The sequence below is a fragment of the Numenius arquata genome, chromosome 4, assembly GCF_964106895.1.
Source record: "Numenius arquata chromosome 4, bNumArq3.hap1.1, whole genome shotgun sequence".
Taxonomy (NCBI): domain Eukaryota; kingdom Metazoa; phylum Chordata; class Aves; order Charadriiformes; family Scolopacidae; genus Numenius; species Numenius arquata.
Window position 1 is genome coordinate 5,576,482 of NC_133579.1, and position 17,979 is coordinate 5,594,460.

General features: G+C 42.6%; 1 protein-coding gene across 1 annotated transcript in view; it reads left to right on the forward strand.

The window, feature by feature from the left end:
* The window catches only part of CPA6 (carboxypeptidase A6), an 85,533-nt gene extending 72,456 nt beyond the window's left edge, over nt 1-13,077 (forward strand). The window contains exons 9-11 of the mRNA XM_074146782.1: nt 3,814-4,016; nt 8,895-8,979; nt 11,649-13,077. Coding sequence (XP_074002883.1) covers nt 3,814-4,016; nt 8,895-8,979; nt 11,649-11,836 — 476 coding nt within the window. The 3' untranslated portion in view covers nt 11,837-13,077. The remainder of the gene's footprint in view (nt 1-3,813; nt 4,017-8,894; nt 8,980-11,648) is intronic.
* The last annotated feature ends 4,902 nt before the right edge of the window (nt 13,078-17,979 follow it).

Sequence of the window (17,979 nt, forward strand, 5' to 3'; positions counted from 1 at the left end):
GACGGGTCCCCACCCCAGTTTAAAAAATAAAAATTCAAGGTTCCTCGTCATCCCACCAAGCACATGCTCTGCTTCCCACACTGGACCCCAAACTCCATCTGATTCTCTATTTTGCCAGAGAATAAAGAGTTCTTTCATGAACTGGGCTGACTGGTGGTCAAAAGATCCTCACCCGGCACCCCGTATTCTCATTAATCTGACACTAAATGAGGCAGAGAAGAATCCGGATCATCTCACGCTTTGAGGCTTGAAAAATCATGGCGTGTTTGACATTTCATACTACCTATGCTTATAAAAACCTTTTCATTCAGTTCAGGCACACTCTACGGTTTGGAGATAGGGCTTGAACTTCACCGTGGGGCTTCCAGGCGGGTGTGTTGTGGCAGAATCCGGCCCCAGCAAAGCCGCTGAGCGAGCTAGTTGGTAAAGATAACACAGCATCCCTTCTGCTTTCCTCCTCCCTCCCAGTGCAGGGCTTTGATGTGAGCTTCGTGATGGTGCTTCTGTATTCTCTAGAGGCCGAGAAAAGGGCCGTATCGCTGATAGTGATAGATTTTGCTTTGCAGCGCCCTGCGCCCGAAATAGTGCACAGAAATTGCACACAGACCCGGGTGAACGCTGACAGCAAGATCTCTGGGTAGAAATGCTCCTTGCAATATATATCTATGTGCAATAACTAGCACAAGGGTTTTAATGTTCATGAAATAAATAGCAATTTTAAAGCCAGTAATGAGGTACTTAGAACTAAACTGTGTCATAGGGCAAATCCAGTTAAAGGGGGTTGCATCCAAAGCCCCCAAGAGAGCAGCAGTGGGGGTTAAAATTTCCAGTGCACCCCAATTTTCAGTGCATCGAGGACAGTTTCCCCATCCTGGGAAGAAGAACTGGCTGCAAGGAAGCTTGAGAATCATGCTGCAGCTCATCCATCCTCCCGGTCTGCCTTCTGTCCCAAAGCATGGGGTTTTATCAGTCCCTGTACACATTTCCTTTGTACGTTTGATCTCCTGATGGATGTTGGAGGATTCTTCTCCTCCCCCGGTACGCTATCAGGTACAAAAATAAGGCAGCATGGTGACATTTTGTGTGATGCCATTTTCTTGTCATGACTGTAACTCAGAAATTTCACAGGAGTTGATGCATACGGTTTCCTTCTTGTGTTACTTTAACAGAACTTCCAGTATGAAAATCGAGAATATCCTTACATTATCCAAGGCCACCATGGAAACCCTCTCTTTTTACTACCAGCTTCACTTAAGGAAAAACGCTAACTACAGCTGGGATTGCAAATGGTTCATGGCAGTAGGCTGGACAATTTAGAAAGTTTTTTCTTCCCTGAAAGTCACTAAACTGAGTCATATTTTACCATGGGGTCATTTTACCACTAGCTTGTAGGATTCTGCTGTTTATTGTCAGTGATGTCCAGTTTCATGATTCAGTATAAAACACTGTTACAGGAGATGTAGTATCCATGAAAAAAAAAACAACCCAAAGGCTGCGGAGGGTCTGTTAAATAGCTCTCCTTTAGCTATATTATCTGACAAGACATCGAGGCAGAGTGCTCTTGGGATTTGGATGACTTGGCCATCTGTTCTGCAGGGAGGAGACCATCTGCCCTCTATATAACCCTCCCGTATCCACTGCAATCTACGCACTAATACCTTTTGAAATCCCCACCTGTGGCCACTGAGTGGTAGCCTCAATTTTCATATTACAAATGAAGCTGCAGCATGAAATTCTTTCTTCCACTTTTTTTTTTGGCATTAGGTTGACTGCATAACCGCATAACCCCAGTTTTGTTCATGTTATTATGCCTTCTCACACAGTGTTCTTTTCTTATTATTTGAAGATGGGAGTACTTACTATACAAAAGAAAGCTAATAAAACACTGCTTTTGTAAGTCCCTGATGACACCAGGGAATGTTGCAAACAAACTATTATTATTATGCGGGTCAGTGTAAAACGTGGCATTTTGAAACCACAGTGGATAAAAGACTGGAGTGGATTTGCATAAATATTGTTCTTTTATGCCCAGACCCTAAGCTGTAAATGAGACGCAGTGGCTTAGATCCAGAATTGCTAAATGATAAAGAAGCCACTGCCACATCTCCTTTTCTGCATTTCATCTTTCAGTACCTCACGGGATATTACACGCAGGCTACACATCTGCAGCTTACTGCCACCTGAGCAGGTTGACATGGTGAAAGATATCCTCACAACCAAAGCCCTGCACCAAACTTGAGGGAAAAATAAGGCCTGTGCAAACCAAGATGATTTCTATTTTAGCTAACTGAGCAATCATCCCATGCGGCTTGTCATTCTTTCCCCATAAGGCTTGCAAGAGTAAAAATAGGCAGTAGCCAGGGACTATTCTCATGTTTTAAACCAGTCTCTAAGATAATGTCTTTTGAGGTTATCTCCCTACCTACCATCACTGTAGTAGCTAGTACGTTAAAATGCTCTTAAAGGCTAGATTTGTCTTGGCCGTGACTAGTGAAAGAGGTCTAGCACTCTGACTTCAAATAGACCAACCGAGACCCTTCAATAGTTTTAATACTGGAATGCTATCATAAAATGTGCCCCTCACCCGGAAAGCCAGTTCATACAATGAACTCAGATTCTCCTTTTTCTGTTGGGTTAAAAATATTTCCTTTGGGCAGAACTGCATGTAGTTGGCCAGTTGGCAACTGGGTATATCTACTAGATGATTGAGCAGATTGCTGTCCTGAGGTCCCACTGGCTCATTCCTGTCAGTCACAAGAAAGCAATTTGTTTATTGCTTTTCACGCTTTTGCATGTAGGCCCACACAGGCTGAGCCAGAATCATAGAATCACAGAATGGTTTGGGTTGGAAGGGACCTTAAAGATCATCTGGTTCCAACCCCCCTGCCATGGGCAGGGACACCTCCCACCAGACCAGGTTGCTCAAAGCCCCATCCAGCCTGGCCTTGAACACCTCCAGGGATGGGGCAGCCACAGCTTCTCTGGGCAACCTGTTCCAGTGCCTCACCACCCTCACAGGAAAGAATTTCTTCCTAATATCTAATCTAAATCTCCCCTCTTCCAATTTAAAACCATTACCCCTTGTCCTGTCACTACACTTCCTGACAAAGAGTCCCTCTCCGGCTCTCCTGTAGGCTCCCTTCAGATATTGGAAGGCTGCTATGAGGTCTCCCCGGAGCCTTCTCTTCTCCAGGCTGAACAACCCCAGCTCTCTCAGCCTGTCTTCATAGGGGAGGTGCTCCAGCCCTCTGATCATCTTCATGGCCCTCCGCTGGACCCGTTCCAACAGGTCCATGTCCTTCCTGTGTTGAGGACTCCAAAGCTGGACACAGTATTCCAGGTGGGGTCTCACGAGTGCAGAGCAGAGGGGTAGAATCACCTCCCGTGACCTGCTGGCCACACTTCTCTTGATGCAGCCCAGGATGCGGTTGGCTTTCTGGGCTGCCAGTGCACATTGCCGGCTCATGTTGAGCTTCTCATCCACCAACACCCCCAAGTCCTTCTCCTCATGGCTGCTCTCTAGCCATTCTCTGCCCAACCTATATTTGTGCCTGGGATTGCCACGTCCCAGGTGCAGGACCCTGCACTTGGCCTGGTTGAACTTCATGCGGTTTGCATGGGCCCACCTCTCAAGCCTGTCCAGGTCCCTCTGGATGGCATCCCTTCCCTCCAGTGTGTTGACCATGCCACCGAGCTTAGTGTCGTCGGAAAACTTGCTGAGGGTGCACTCTATCCCACTGTCCATGTCTCCGATGTTGGTCCTTAGAAATTCTCCACGAGCGCTTACCACCAACTTTCTTTTTCAATCTCTAGATGAAGGTGCTTCGTTTCACCCATGCGATGACACCTACTGTGGTCCCTTCCCTGAGTCCGAGCCTGAAGTAAAGGCTGTTGCTCATTTTCTCCGGAAACATCGGAAACAAATAAAAGCCTATTTGTCCTTCCACGCATATGCGCAGATGCTGCTCTACCCTTACTCTTACAAATATGCAACTATTCCAAACTTCAGCTGTGTGGTAAGTACACTAAAGCTTGGGAGAATAAGCTTCCCTCTTTTATATTTTTTGGTGCATTTTGTTTTGAGAGGAGGCTTATTTCTTCAATGCTTTGCACATATTTAATATTGAGCAGTATTTATTCTGGTTCCGTTTGCAATCGCATTTCTGGTTATATAACCTTCATTCAAAGTGAGTCAGCGGTAATTTGATTAAAATGGTATAGTACCTTCCATCCATCAGTCCCTTTAAATTACTTTATAGGATAAATCCCTGGGTTTTAATTATAGTTATTATCATTTTATTTAATTAACTGTAATGGGAATTGTGTAGTTAAGTCCTTGGGCATCTAGCTGAAATTCTGTCCCTTCACACTCAGAACTTAAACACCAGAAGCACAAAGAAGATCATCTTCCATTCTATGAACAAACTAAAATCAAAATGGCTTATATTTATCAATTAGAGAAGAAATCTTGTAGATTTCACCAAAAGTAAAGCTTCCATCGCTTTATGTGTCATCCCACTCAGACGTAGTGGCTTTACCCCTTTAAGACAGGCAGCTGATTAACATCAGATGCTTTGGAGTTTTTGTCTATTAGAAGAATAAAATAATAAGAGTACGGTTTTTGGTGCAAGCCTATTGATTTACAAATATGTACATTTCAGGTATTCCATGCTCATCTAAATGCAGGAGAACTACTCCCTCTGCTCACAGTTTAAGGCCTTTTTTTAAGCCTCCCGTACATAAAACCCTCCCTGTGGCTTATTCTCTTAGGGAAATGAGGCTCGAGCTTCCCTTTCCGTTTGCTCCTGCTCACAGACACACATCGCACCAACCAGTAGTGAACCTCTTTCTTTTGCCCTCAGTCCCTGGGAAAATTCCATTGCCCCTATATCTCCCATTTTGGCCTTGAAAGTTGCAGTGTCATTTAACTCACTAGTTTAAGCTAGTGTACTCCAAAAGGAGCTTAACTGCACCTTAGATTTATCCTGTGCAGAATAAATGACGTTGTTAGTCCCCGGAGCTTCGCTGAAGTTTCACTCAGCTGCCCTCTCAGGAGGCTGAGCAGCCAGCACTCCACAAACTCAACTCTCTTTGTGGGTTTATTTCTGTTAAGACACTTAATTTCAGCAGCTACTAAAAATTCTCCTGCCTGACGTCATTCTTGGGAAACAGAGCAAATTAGAAGTTAACTAAGCAGCCAGAGCAGCTAAAAATATGAGACACGTGGGGACTGGCCACCCAACCTTGCACTGACTGTGAATAAATCCGTGAGCCTTCTTTTTATTCTGCCTTCTTCACCCTCTTTTGTGGGGTGGCAAAGGGAGAGAAGAGCTCCCTGAGTGAACTGGTGACTGTTACTTACCAGAAAACATAGACTGGGAATTTACAACCACGGGATCTCATTCCTTTGAAGACCAGCAGGTGCAAGCACGTTTTTTTAAGAACAGACAAGACAGCAGAAGTTAAAAGACATAGTGTTAGGAAGAATGAGCATCAGCTCTGCAAGATGATGACTGCTGGGTATCTTGATGAAAACACATAATGCTCTTGATGAGTGACATAAGGCAATACCAGGAAATTCTTTGTAAGGAAAAGGAGTTTTCACACTTCCCAGTAAATCTTCAGTATGTGTTGCTCTTGTTGCTCAAAGGCTATTTCCATTCTAGGACAGGGAGTATCTGCCCCTCAGCACACCCCCTCTACCTTTCCATCCACAGCTGTTAGACCAAAGGAACGCAGCTTTTGATGAATAGTAGGTGTCCCCCAGGTTTGTGAGACCTTGGATCAGGTTTCTGATCAGAGGGAGTGAAGCACAGACCTAAAGGGACAAAGAAAGACACTGTTTTAGACAACATCCCCAGACAAATGGGAGCCGAATCCCAGTTCTGAATATTTTTTCCGGTATTTGGACTTTATACTTCTTTTTATTGCAGTGGCTCAAAAAGAACAGGGAGGTCAGAATAAGAAGCTGAAGTAATTTCCTGTTATTTAGAAAGCTCGTTACAGGGATCATAGTGAAAATGAATGGAATACTGTTGCTTATTTATTTGTTTTTTAATATTTGCCTACAGGCAAAGGCTCCATCCCCTGGTGGCTCTGAAATGAATAGTCTTTAATATTTGAAGTGTCTAAAATGGTGACTGAGGCTGAAGTTTCAGATTCTCCAGTTCTCTTGGGGAACTCCAGTGATCTCTATTTCCCGCTGCTGATGGAACAAGCTTTGTTGGCCTACACGGACTGTGTACAGTGGGCAACTGTGGGACTCCACATTCATAGCATAACATTTGGCGCTAACAGGGGCCACAATTAATCCTGAGCAGAACAAAGGATGTTTCTGTCTGGGTCATATCATTCTAGTGAGCTGTCAGTTACCATTTCGATTAAAGTGTTCAATTATTCAGAGTTGCTTTGAAACTGGAGAGCTGTGTACTGATCACAACATGCATATTCTGTTCTAATTTAGGCACAACTCTCCTATTAACGCTCTCCTGAAATCTGTTCTTTTAAGATACTTAAAACAAAAGAGCACTTCTGGATTGAGAAAAACAGCAGAAACATTCATCCACCTCAAGAGCTTTAAATTTCACCTACTTTTCATCCTTTTTCTTCCTGTACAGTCGTTTGCCTTAGTGTTTGCAGTGAACTTAAATGGCACAACTGAGTTTGTGTATGTCTTTGTAAAAATCTGGTAATTTCTTGTGAAGCCTTCTCCTTGAGGATGTTCAAAGACTGGTTGCCTGGATTTATTCAGGATCCAACCTGCCATGGTGTGATGCAGTTGAGAACTTTCCCCTTCTTTGAGTACATAACTCCAACAGTGGAAGCAAGCAGCATCCCTCAAGGTCAAGAGCATCAAGCTCACAATGCCCAGGGACACCTGCCTACATGGTGGACATGGGCTTGGGTCACTCCCAGGCTGCTTTTGGTCCATTGCTGCCTCTGCAGAGAACCCAGTACTGCTGGTCTGTTTTTAAATGGGCATTGCCAAACTATTTCTTCAGAAAGGTTCCAGCAGGGCTTGCTTCTGCTGTCTTACTGCTGTACAATGAGTGGCTCCCGCATGGGGAGCCTTCTCCTTTGTGGCTATGTTCTCCTTCCCATGATGCATTTACCAGGACACTGCTGTCCACCACAGCCTTGCACTGCCCCCTCACCACCCTCACGGGGTCCGACACCTCTGACTCCATCATGGGTCTTGTGTGTCATGACTCAACAGAAGTTGAGGCATCTATAAGAGGGGGGAGAGTCCCAAGCGATGGCACTTCCCTCTTCCTCAGACCTCCTCCCACCTCATCGTTGGTGTCAGGGTGAGTCAGAGATTGGACTGGGAACCACATCCCACCACAGCAGAAGTTCCCAGCAGCATTGACTTCAACCATCCCTGCCTCCACGCACTCTCTGGTGGATGTGGCAAGAGGAAGAGAAGGGCCAAGCGGAAAATGTCAGAGTCTCGGGATGGAAAACAAACAAACAAAAAATCTAGTTGTGCCTAACATGTTTTCATGATGGAGTAAAAAATTGCTCTTCCATTTGCTAAGAGCATTTCTCAGTGTAAAATGAACTCTCCGAAGCCCTACTTGCTGGCCAGTAAGTGAAAATGAACTTTTCTCTTTTTTTCTGGAATGACATTTTAAAGCAGTTTTCTCTGGGTGGACAAGGACCCACAGTAGGAATGTCTGCATGGGTCAGACCAAGGATTTAGCCAGAATCCCAATTCCTGCCAATGGCAAACAACTGGAAGGTTAAAGAAAATGCATGATCGGAAAGGCAAGTATAGAGCAATCCTTCCCCAGGGCATTCATCTAGTGCCTGATGAATAACAAGGTAAGGACCAGGTTCATGAAGACTTGCATAAACTGAAACCTACAACTCTTCAGTTCACAGAAATAAAACAGATAAAAAAACCATTGCAGTTTTACCCAGTGGTTCAAAGTCCAGCAGTTTCTAGGTCCAATGGTGTTCATTTCTTGCTCTCTGTAGGGAGATGGCTCTGTGTTTTCCTAGATATTCCCAGCCTTCACTGTACCTTTTCCAGGATCCTTTTCTTTGGGATCGCAATATTCTTTTGAATATGTGTGTCTTTTCTCTGTGTTTGGATGCATTATCTGCATCCAAACACAGAATTTGGCATGGGCCAGACCTTCTGCACCCAGTCTCACAGGATGCTGTGAACATCCTAAACAGACTGCATCCATAGGGATGTTGAAATGTAGGTGTGGGTTTTCCCCATACGATACTGAAATCACGTTTCTGCAATAGCGGAAAGAGTTCTCCAAGCTTACATCATCTGGCCCAAGAGAAAGTTAGATCAGCAGTGAACATTCATCTGTCCATCATCAGGGGCGGAGTTTGCCTCCTTCCTTCTTCCCAGTCTGCTCACTGAACTGCTGTGGAGTGTCAGCAAGAGATCATTCCTCCTTCACAAGCCCAGCAGAGATGAGGTTTAGTGGACTGGGAAACGCATCCACAGATAATGGCAGAAAATGCCTGCATGGCTTTTAAACTGCATAAAAAAAAGAGATTATTTCATCTCGTGGTCTCACATGTTGCCTAAATTTGTTGTATCGCTAAATTGGTATATATACCTATAATTCCAAATACTTAATGGTTTATCATTCCCAGTGCAGGGAGCTTCTTTATGCCATGAAAATACTAAATCACGTTCTTCAGGGAATTAGGGAATTTCTGTCAATAAAAATAAATAATGCATATAATGCAATAATAAATGCAATAAATGCATTTATCCTTTAAAATAATTTTAAATTAGCTGTCGTGGACTCGCGGAACACAGCGTCATGCAGGAAGCCAATGATCCATAGTTCGGGTTCCAATCCCATTACAGTATTTAATTCAAAGTCTAATTTATGTATATTTTTTTTTTCTGCCCCACACAGGAATTAGCAGCCTATAATGCTGTTAACGCTCTTCAGTCGGCCTATGGCGTAAGATACAGATACGGTCCTGCATCTAGCACTTTGTGTAAGTTTTCCTCCGGCTCAGGTTTGTGACTTTGACCTACCTATAGAAAGAAGGAGATTAGCTTTATTAAAACAAAGAAAGCAAACACTGTTTAAAGTGAACTTTGTTCCAGTTGTGGATGGTGAGGAAGGCGGAAGATGAAGTTTTGTAACTGATTCAGGCAGTTGATTGCAATAAGATTAACTCAATTGATGCAATAAAAGAGATTAAACTGCAATGCATTTGAGAGGCAAAATCCAGTAAGTAACATATAAAACCAGATATTTTTTTAAAAAAGAAAGATAAAACACAATCTTAAAAAGCATATCTTTATCAGATACTGTAAATGCAATACTAAGTTATAGATTATTTGTGAAAAAATAATTCAAAGTAGGTTTTGTTTTTACCATTACTTTGCCTATCTTTCTGTACAATTGTGAGAGAGAAAACCATACATAGAGCTCATTCTAAAATTTAGGATGATCTCTTTAAAAGCTCAGTTTCAAAAATCTCTGTGTCTACATGGTGATAAATGATAGCAATGGCATCTTTATTTGGACATCTTCCATTTTTCAGAGAGCGATTACAAGTGCATTTTTCTCTATAACAAAATATCTTTAAAATATGCCTTTTAAATATGTAACAACATTTGTCAGGCAAGCTCTCCATGCAGACAGGTAAGAGAAAAAGAAGTTCAATAGGTTTCACAGAATCACAGAATGATACGGGGTTGGAAGGGACCTCTGGAGATCATCCAGTCCAACCCCCTGCCAGAGCAGGGTCACCCAGAGCAGGTTGCACAGGAACATGTCCAGGCGGGTTTGGAATGTCTCCAGAGAAGGAGACTCCACCACCTCTCTGGGCAGCCTCTTCCAGGGCTCTGCCACCCTCACAGGAAAGTTCTTCCTCATGTTTAGATGGAACTTCCTATGTTCAAGTTTGTGCCCATTTCCTCTTGTCCTGTCACTGGGCACCACTGAAAAAAGACTGGCCCCATCCTCCTGACACCCACCCTTTAAGTATTTATAAGCTTTGTATTTCAATGTTTCAATGAGACAGGGTTTTTTTACTGAAACTATGAGGCCTAAAGGCTCTCGGTGATGATAAGAGACATTGAAAAAGGGAGAAGCTTAAGTAAATAGCAAGATACAAGTAACCACCTGCATCTGATGTGCTGATCAGGTGTGCTGATGGACGAGAAGCTGGACATGAGCAGGCAGTGTGCTCTCGCAGCCCAGAAGGCCAATCCCATCCTGGGCTGCATCAAAAGAAGTGTTGGCAGCAGATCCAGAGAGGTGATTCTGCCACTTTACTCTGCTCTGGTGAGACCTCACCTGGAGTACTGTGTGCAGGTCTGGAGCCCTCAATATAGAAAGGACATGGACCTGATGGAGCGGATCCAGAGAAGGGCCACCAAAATGATCAGGGGGCTGGAGCACCTCTCCTATGAGGACAGGCTGAGGGAGCTGGGGGTTGTTTAGCTTGGAGAAAAGGAGGCTCCGGGGAGACCTCATAGCGGCCTTCCAGTACCTGAGGGGGGCCTACAGGAAGGCTGGGGAGGGTCTGTTTACAAAGGCCTGCAGTGACAGGACGAGGGGCAATGGTTTTAAGTCGGAGAAGGGGAGATTTAGATTGGATATTAGGAAAAAATTCTTTACCATGAGGGTGGTGGAACACTGGAACAGGTTGCCCAGGGAGGTGGTTGAGGCCCCTTCCCTTGAGATATTCAAGGTGAAGCTCGACGAGGCCCTGGGCAACCTGGTCTAGTTGGGGGTGACCCTGCTGACTGCGGGGAGGTCGGACTAGATGACCTTTGGAGGTCCCTTCTGGCCTGGACCAATCTATGAATCTATGAATCTATGAATCTCCTCTGCTGTTCCTGTGTTTTGGCCAGAGCCCTACCTCATCATGGGCCTCCATCCTCACAGCACAGGCATCACCTCGTGCTCATTACAGCGCAGTCGCTAAGTCAAAGGAAGAGCAGAATTAATGCCAGAATTGCACAGAAGACAGCAGGCCACACGAGAGATGGATCTTTATATAAATATAAGTGTCTTGGGTAATCAGCATATGGAGATAACGAAAGCATAAGAAGCACATTTCCTCAGGAAGGTTTGTTAATATTAGACACCACCTATGCAAATGCTCTCATGCTGTAAGGAAAGGCTGAGAAAACAAGACAGAAATGAAAAGAATTTTAAAAGCACTTTGAAAAGGCGAAATGTAGATTACTTTATCAACTTTATCCCTTCTCCCTGCAAAGGAATTGCCTAAAAAAAACCAAGTTAAACTTAGGAGCATGTAGAGCTCCATTCCAGCTGGGAGACCTTTGTGGAAGCAAAGCTTTAGACTGCACTCGCCTGGGGACAAGAACAGTTTGAGGTTTTATTTTAAATGTTCTCTTTTATTAAAGTTTTGCTTTACACAAAACAAAAGAAGTTAGTTATCAATTTTTTTTTTCCCTGTGAAAATCAAGGATCTAATCCTATATTGTGCTGAGGGCCTTTCACCAGGTGCTGGGCACCTACGTCCTTCTCTGGAGGGTGTCCAGGATCAGGGCAAGCAACAGCTGGAGCTGCAACTATATCCACTGAGTCCTGGAGACAAAGTGCCGCAAGAACCCTCTGGTGCTTTCAACATGACCTGCATTTAACGTATTTTAAAAATTTTCTCCGAATTCCCTCTTTCAGATGTGAGTTCTGGGAGCTCTATGGACTGGGCCTACAAAAACGGCATCCCCTACGCGTTTGCCTTTGAGCTGCGTGACACCGGCCATTTTGGATTTTTACTTCCCGAGACGCTGATCAAGCCAACCTGCACAGAGACCATGCTTGCAGTTAAAAATATAACTCTTCATCTGCTGAAGAAATGTCACTGAGAGCTATTTCTAGGAGCTGGAAGTGAGGGCTTTACTCCCAAGTGCTGATGCCTTTCAGTGTGTTTGGTTGCCACTCTAAGCTTGGCCACTTCAATATTATGGAAGCTAATGGGAAATACGGTGGTGTTTCTACCAGATCTGCTTGGTGGGAAACCAAAAATATCATTTAATATCTGTTCTACAAAAGTCCATAAAGTTGATATACTAACTTAGTTACCGGGTTGGAGTAAAATAGTCTGTTCTTTTCGCAATAAAGCTTTGATTCTGCAGCTCCAGTGGGGCAGACCCAGGTCCACATACAGGTGCCTGAAATAAAACTTCACTTCCAGCCATCCCCTGGCCGTAATCCTTTCCCTAGAAGGAAGAATTCCCTTAGTGGGGGGTCTCCCAAACCAAGGGATAAAGTTTACATTCGTGTATATGTACTCTGTGACCCAACACAGGCCCGTGTCTAATGGCAGTAAATGGCATATATTGCAGCTGACCATGCTGCAAGTGGCAATGTGGCTTTGTTCTGCACGTATACAGATATATGTATATGCACTTTTGTTATTTTTTTTTCATGTAATGGAAGAATTTGACCCAAGGTTTCCTTTAACTGTTCAGAGAAACCTATTTTCAAATGTATATATTGGGGGGGGGACTCAAGATCAACATATTGCCTTTGAGTAACGTAACTTTCCTAGAGCTGTGTAAGAATGATAATGAAATATTATTGAGATATACAATACTCTGCTTTATGAAGACACCAGTGCTGACAAAGCTACTTGCCATGACTTGGGACTTGGAAGCAGGGGGTCGCCTGGTGCATGTGGGTTCTGCTCTGGTCAGCATCTGCCCATTCCCACCAGCTGAAGATCTAGCCTTAAACTGTAATTAACTGATGTTTTATTTATCGGCATTCTTGCAGTGAGTTCTGTAGCTCTGTGGCTGCGTGGCTGTTCTTCTTGGAAGGTGTATTTTTTGCATGTTTTAAAGGAATTAATAATAGATTCTTAAGTGAGCCAGAGGTGAAAGCAGAAGCTTTACAGCTGAAATACAGTGAATAAGCACCATGTTTGAAAGAATAATAATGAAAGCACAGAGAATATAACAACTTGTTGAGGGTTTTTTTGGTACTTTTAAAATAGTATTTTTTGATCTTATTATATCTGCAAAAGCATATATTTTACTTTATTAATTTTGAGTTTAATCTTATGCCATAACATGTTAAATAAAACATATTTGTTAATGAAATCACCAAAGGCTTTTGAAGTATTCTTGATATTTCATTTAATTGTTAAAGCTTTAGTTCAAGGATGTGACAATTTCACCTATCTGTATCTCACCAAGGATGCGATATTTTAAAAAGCCTACATCCTCTCTAAATAAGTACTTGAACTTAGCAAATGGGCAACCTTTATGAGGTATTAGGAAACCCTGTATTTAATTAAGAATACTGTTGTTTTCAGGACTGCAAAAGGCAACCAGTCATCAAAGATGACAGAAGTGCATTCTATTTGTTTAACATTTTGTTATTAAAAAGTATTTATTTTAATCAAGATTTCTGAAAGCTTGTGCAGAATTGGTTAGTTCAGACTTGTTTGAGTAATGCAAGTTTCTATTCTGGTTTAATAAAAATCAAGGGGATAGAAGCTCTCAAAATACCTATCCACTAGTCATTACCAATTGCTTATGACCATAATCATTAAATAATTTGCAGACAACAATAACTATCTTTTGCTATGCACAGATTCTTGACCAGCAGTCTTGAGAGTGCTGTAAATTAAATATTAGCACCAATAGTTGTGAGTTACTCTGGAATTAGGTGACAAGATGGAACTAACACAAGGACACAAGAGGCTGAAGTGAAGGACAGAAGGCATGAGAGATGCCTAATCAGCATGAGGCAAATTTACCTCTGAGTTGCTACAGTAGAAACCTTTCCAAGTATGGGTCAGGAGAACCAGATTCAGTTGTGATGGTTTGACTCCTGCTTGTAGTCCAACAGTTCGTCATATGAAACATTTCAGCTTTATCTTCATACCATCATATCTCCCCTGGTACTGAAAAGTAATTGACCTCTTGGAGTAAGAAAGGAAAAGAAGAGACCAAAGCCCTCTTTTAGTTACTGAAAGGACCTAAGATTGTAGATCTAGTTGACCTTCTTATTTGAAGTTCCACTCAAATATGAGAAGAAACTTATTTACAGTGAGGGTGCCAGAGCCCTGGAACAGGCTGCCCAGGGAGGTTGTAGAGTCCCCTTCTTTGGAGATTTTCAAGACCCGCCTGGATGCAGTCCTGAGTAACATGCTCTGACATGCTCTGGGCAATCCTGCTTCGGCAGGGGAGTTGGACTAGATGATCTTTATGGTCCCTTCCAACTCTAAAAATTCAGTGAAATTCAGTGAAATTCTTGGACAGGAATAATTGCAAGTGTTCTTACATTTATCTAAGAAGCTTTGACATTTAAAAGTTCTTGATATCAAAATAAGTCCATGAATATAGCTACCTCCTGGCACCTGAATGGACTCAGCCTGAATACTATGTATTATGTGCAACTGAAAGCTCTGACCTGAGTTTTGAAGTCCTGTGCAGGGTAATTCGTTGCCCCGTAGCTGAATGCAGGTGTAAACAGCCTCCGAGTCCTCTAATTTCAGGGTCACTAAAGCTGATCAGAGAGACAGTCACTAGAAAAGAACAAACGCTATTTCCCGAACTAAGAATTTGTAAGACAATTTATCAGCAAGAGTTATTCTAAACAGAGTAGTTTGCCCTAAGGAAAGAACTACTGGAAATCAGCTCGCTGGATACAGAACGACAGCCTTTGTGACTTACAAATGTTACTTCTCTGAACAGCTCTTTTTTATCTCCATAATTGCTTATTTCTCTTCCCTTTGTTCCTCTCTTCAGCAGTCTTTATTGCCTACAGGACAACAGAATCAATAACAGGTTTTGAGAAAAGGGAATTTATTTTATGATCGTAGGTAGAGTTTATCATTCAACACAATAAAAAGTACATGAACAGCAAAACACTGGTTATTAACCCAACAGTCAAAATCACATATATAATGATTATGTGAAATCCAGGAGTTACACTTCCACTGATTTTTAATAGAATAATTATAACTGCTTCTGTATCTTGGAAAAAGTGCTCAGACAAGATTTTGCGAACATCTGTCCTTCTTTTTGATAGCTTTTAATTTTTATAAGCAAAACCCTGAGATTAATTCGTGTGAAGAAAACAGGCCTATGTCTCTGCAATTCAGCCTTCCCAACAACAAAAAAAAATATCCCAAATGAAAACTTATAAAGATTCCAAATAACTTAGAAACATCATAAATAAATTCATAAAAAATTGACCTTTATAGGTCAGAAAGGGTATTGAATTTGGTTGCAAAACTTGAAGAAAGAGCACAGCTGACGGGTAAAGATCGTGAAGATCCCCATGTCTTTTTCAGCAGTTGTTTCAGAAAGGCCAATGTATTTGGTCACTCATGTAACAGGGAAAGCCAATGGAAAAATGAAATTATTTTTTTGAAATTTCTGGAATTTGAATAGAAACAGTCCAAATGACCTTGAATGCCACCATGCATTTACTGTGAAACATCCAGTGCCAGTCCTCTTCTCTGTAACCAGCTGCGGTGGGCAGATTGCGCTGCCTACTCAAGGAGACTGCACAAAATAACTGCTTATTGAAAAGACTGCATCTAATTCTTAGAGTTAAGAAGAAAGCATTATATTTCCTATACAGACCTGGTTACTATTTACCTATTCTAGTTTATTCATGTTAAACAATCCCTTCCTTTTTTATGTTTACGTTCAATTTAATGGTACCGCTCAAAGAATAAGATATTCGTTAGCATGAGTAGAGCAAGTAACAAGTGATAGGACAAGAGGAGATGGCCTCAAGTTGCGCCAGGGGAAGGTTTAGATTGGATATTAGGAAAAATTTTCACACTGAAAGGGTTATTAAGCATTGGAACAGGCTGCCCAGGGAAGTGGTGGAATCGTCATCCCTGGAGGTATTTAAAAGACGGGTGGACATAGTGCTCAGAGATATGGTTTACTGGTGATTTTATCAGTGTTAGGTTGATGGTTGGACTCGATGATCTGAAAGGTCCCTTCCAACCCAGGCAGTTCTATGATTCTGTGATTTACTTATGTGATTAAAAGCCAGATGTTACCACTTTCACGCAGTTCTTAAGTGATGGTTAAACACCAGAATAATATCTCAGATGTGCAGAGATACAACTACCCCTCTGCTGTAGAAAAGAGGACAAGAGAACAGAAATTCACATAAATTACAGAGACAGGTTTTAAATATAAACCCCATGACATTAGCTATACTTCTTCCGAAAATGTTTTTAAATGCTCACCACACAAAATTTCTGAGTTGTAAATTTAAAAATCTTCCTGACCACTGAAAGCGTAGACCAGGTGGCATGTTTAATGTATCCCGATTCTCGTACTCATCCAGGCTAAAAGATCAAGGGCCGGAGAGCTGTAATCGCTTCCCCCTTCAGCCGCGTAGGAGGAAAGCTGGGTGTGGAGAGAGCTGCCTTCTGGCTGATTGCAGCGATAAGGCTTTCAAGCCTCGTCAGCAGCCTGAAGCCGGGAGCACTCATGCTGTTGGCAGGTCTGTCTTGGACGAAGGTGAACTACTCCCCAGTGGTTTTCAGAGTCCTCAGCTGAACGTGCCTGTCGCCCCAAGCTGGGCGAGCAGCTTGTCAGAAATTCCCGGCCTCAGGCTGCGTGTGGTGTCAAAAGGGCTTGCCTTAACAACAAGGTCTTCTGTTGGCAGCTGCAAATCTGGGATAACCAGAGGCAGCCCAGGGTGGTGAGCTAACACATGGTTCTCCTTAGCAAATGATGTTTGGGGCAAGGACGTTTAGAATATATGAACCTTTAGCCCCTGAATGCTCGTCTTTTCCTGACAGGCAGGAGCGGTCAAGCAGAAAGTCTTGGCTGTCTCCTCTTGCAGATCCTTTCCAGCCCTTCTCCTGAGAGACCGAGTCAAGCACGGCAGGGCTTGCCCTTGGATTTAGACATCAGGGAATGCACTCATAAATAACAGATTCAAATGTTAATTAAAAAAAAAAAAATCTGCCACTGTCCCCAGCCCTGCAGAAAGTGCACTTTGGCTGCGACAAAGAAAATCCATCCGTTGCCATAAAGAGATGGGGTAATATATTTTATCCGTCCTGCCCGCCCTGAGAGCCCAGCCACCTTAGCCCTGCTCAGCGTTATTGAAAAAGACATGCGGCAGAAGAGCCGTAACAATGAAATATTTTAATCTGCCCCCAGGCCTATGGGAGTATAGACTTTATCTCGTGTAATAGATAACCGCTTCTGAAATAAATACTGTGGCACGACTGCGAGCAGGTGTTTTAATCTTTCATGCCGACTACTACGTGTGAGGCCATTCCTCTGCACACCAGAATGGCTCGATGCTGGGAGAGCTGTCTCCTTTTTATAACCAAATACTGATCCCTTTTTTTTTTTTCTTTTTACCAGTTCTGAGCAGAATATCAAGTTAGGTCTGAAGATACATCTATATATATACATATATGTATATATACACAAAAGAGTCTGAGAAAGTTTCATTTTGTAACAGAACGTTCAATTTTCTTGATAGTAACGCATGTTAAAATCACAGCCAGAGTTTTCAGGCGGCTTATTGGTTTTGGCATGTCATAACCGAAAAAAAACCCAGCATAGCAGCCTGAAAAGCTGAGCAGACATGACTGATCTACTTACTGTTTCATTTCCCTTGTTTCACTTCACTTTGTTTCTCGATTGAGAAAATCTGGGTTGATTGGGCTGAACTGAAGGATTGCAGTCAAAAAGCTGAGTGTAAAGGGTTCTGTGCTTAATGAGCTATAAATAGCTATTTTTAAAAAAAAAACAACCCAACTTGTTATATTATAAGTTCTTTATAAAGACTAATTGCCTTAATCTGTTTGAATTAAATCATCACATTCACAGAACTTAGCATGGTTTGGGATGGTGTATTGTTATTTTCCTGTGAGCCAGCCAGTTTGCTAAGGGTTAAACGAGTGAAATGCCTGCTTAGCGTGGCAGGAGAACCAGAGCCGCTCTTTTGGCCTTGTTAGCACAAAATCTGTCAAAAAGGCGAAATACACTTGAGCCTTATCTAACAG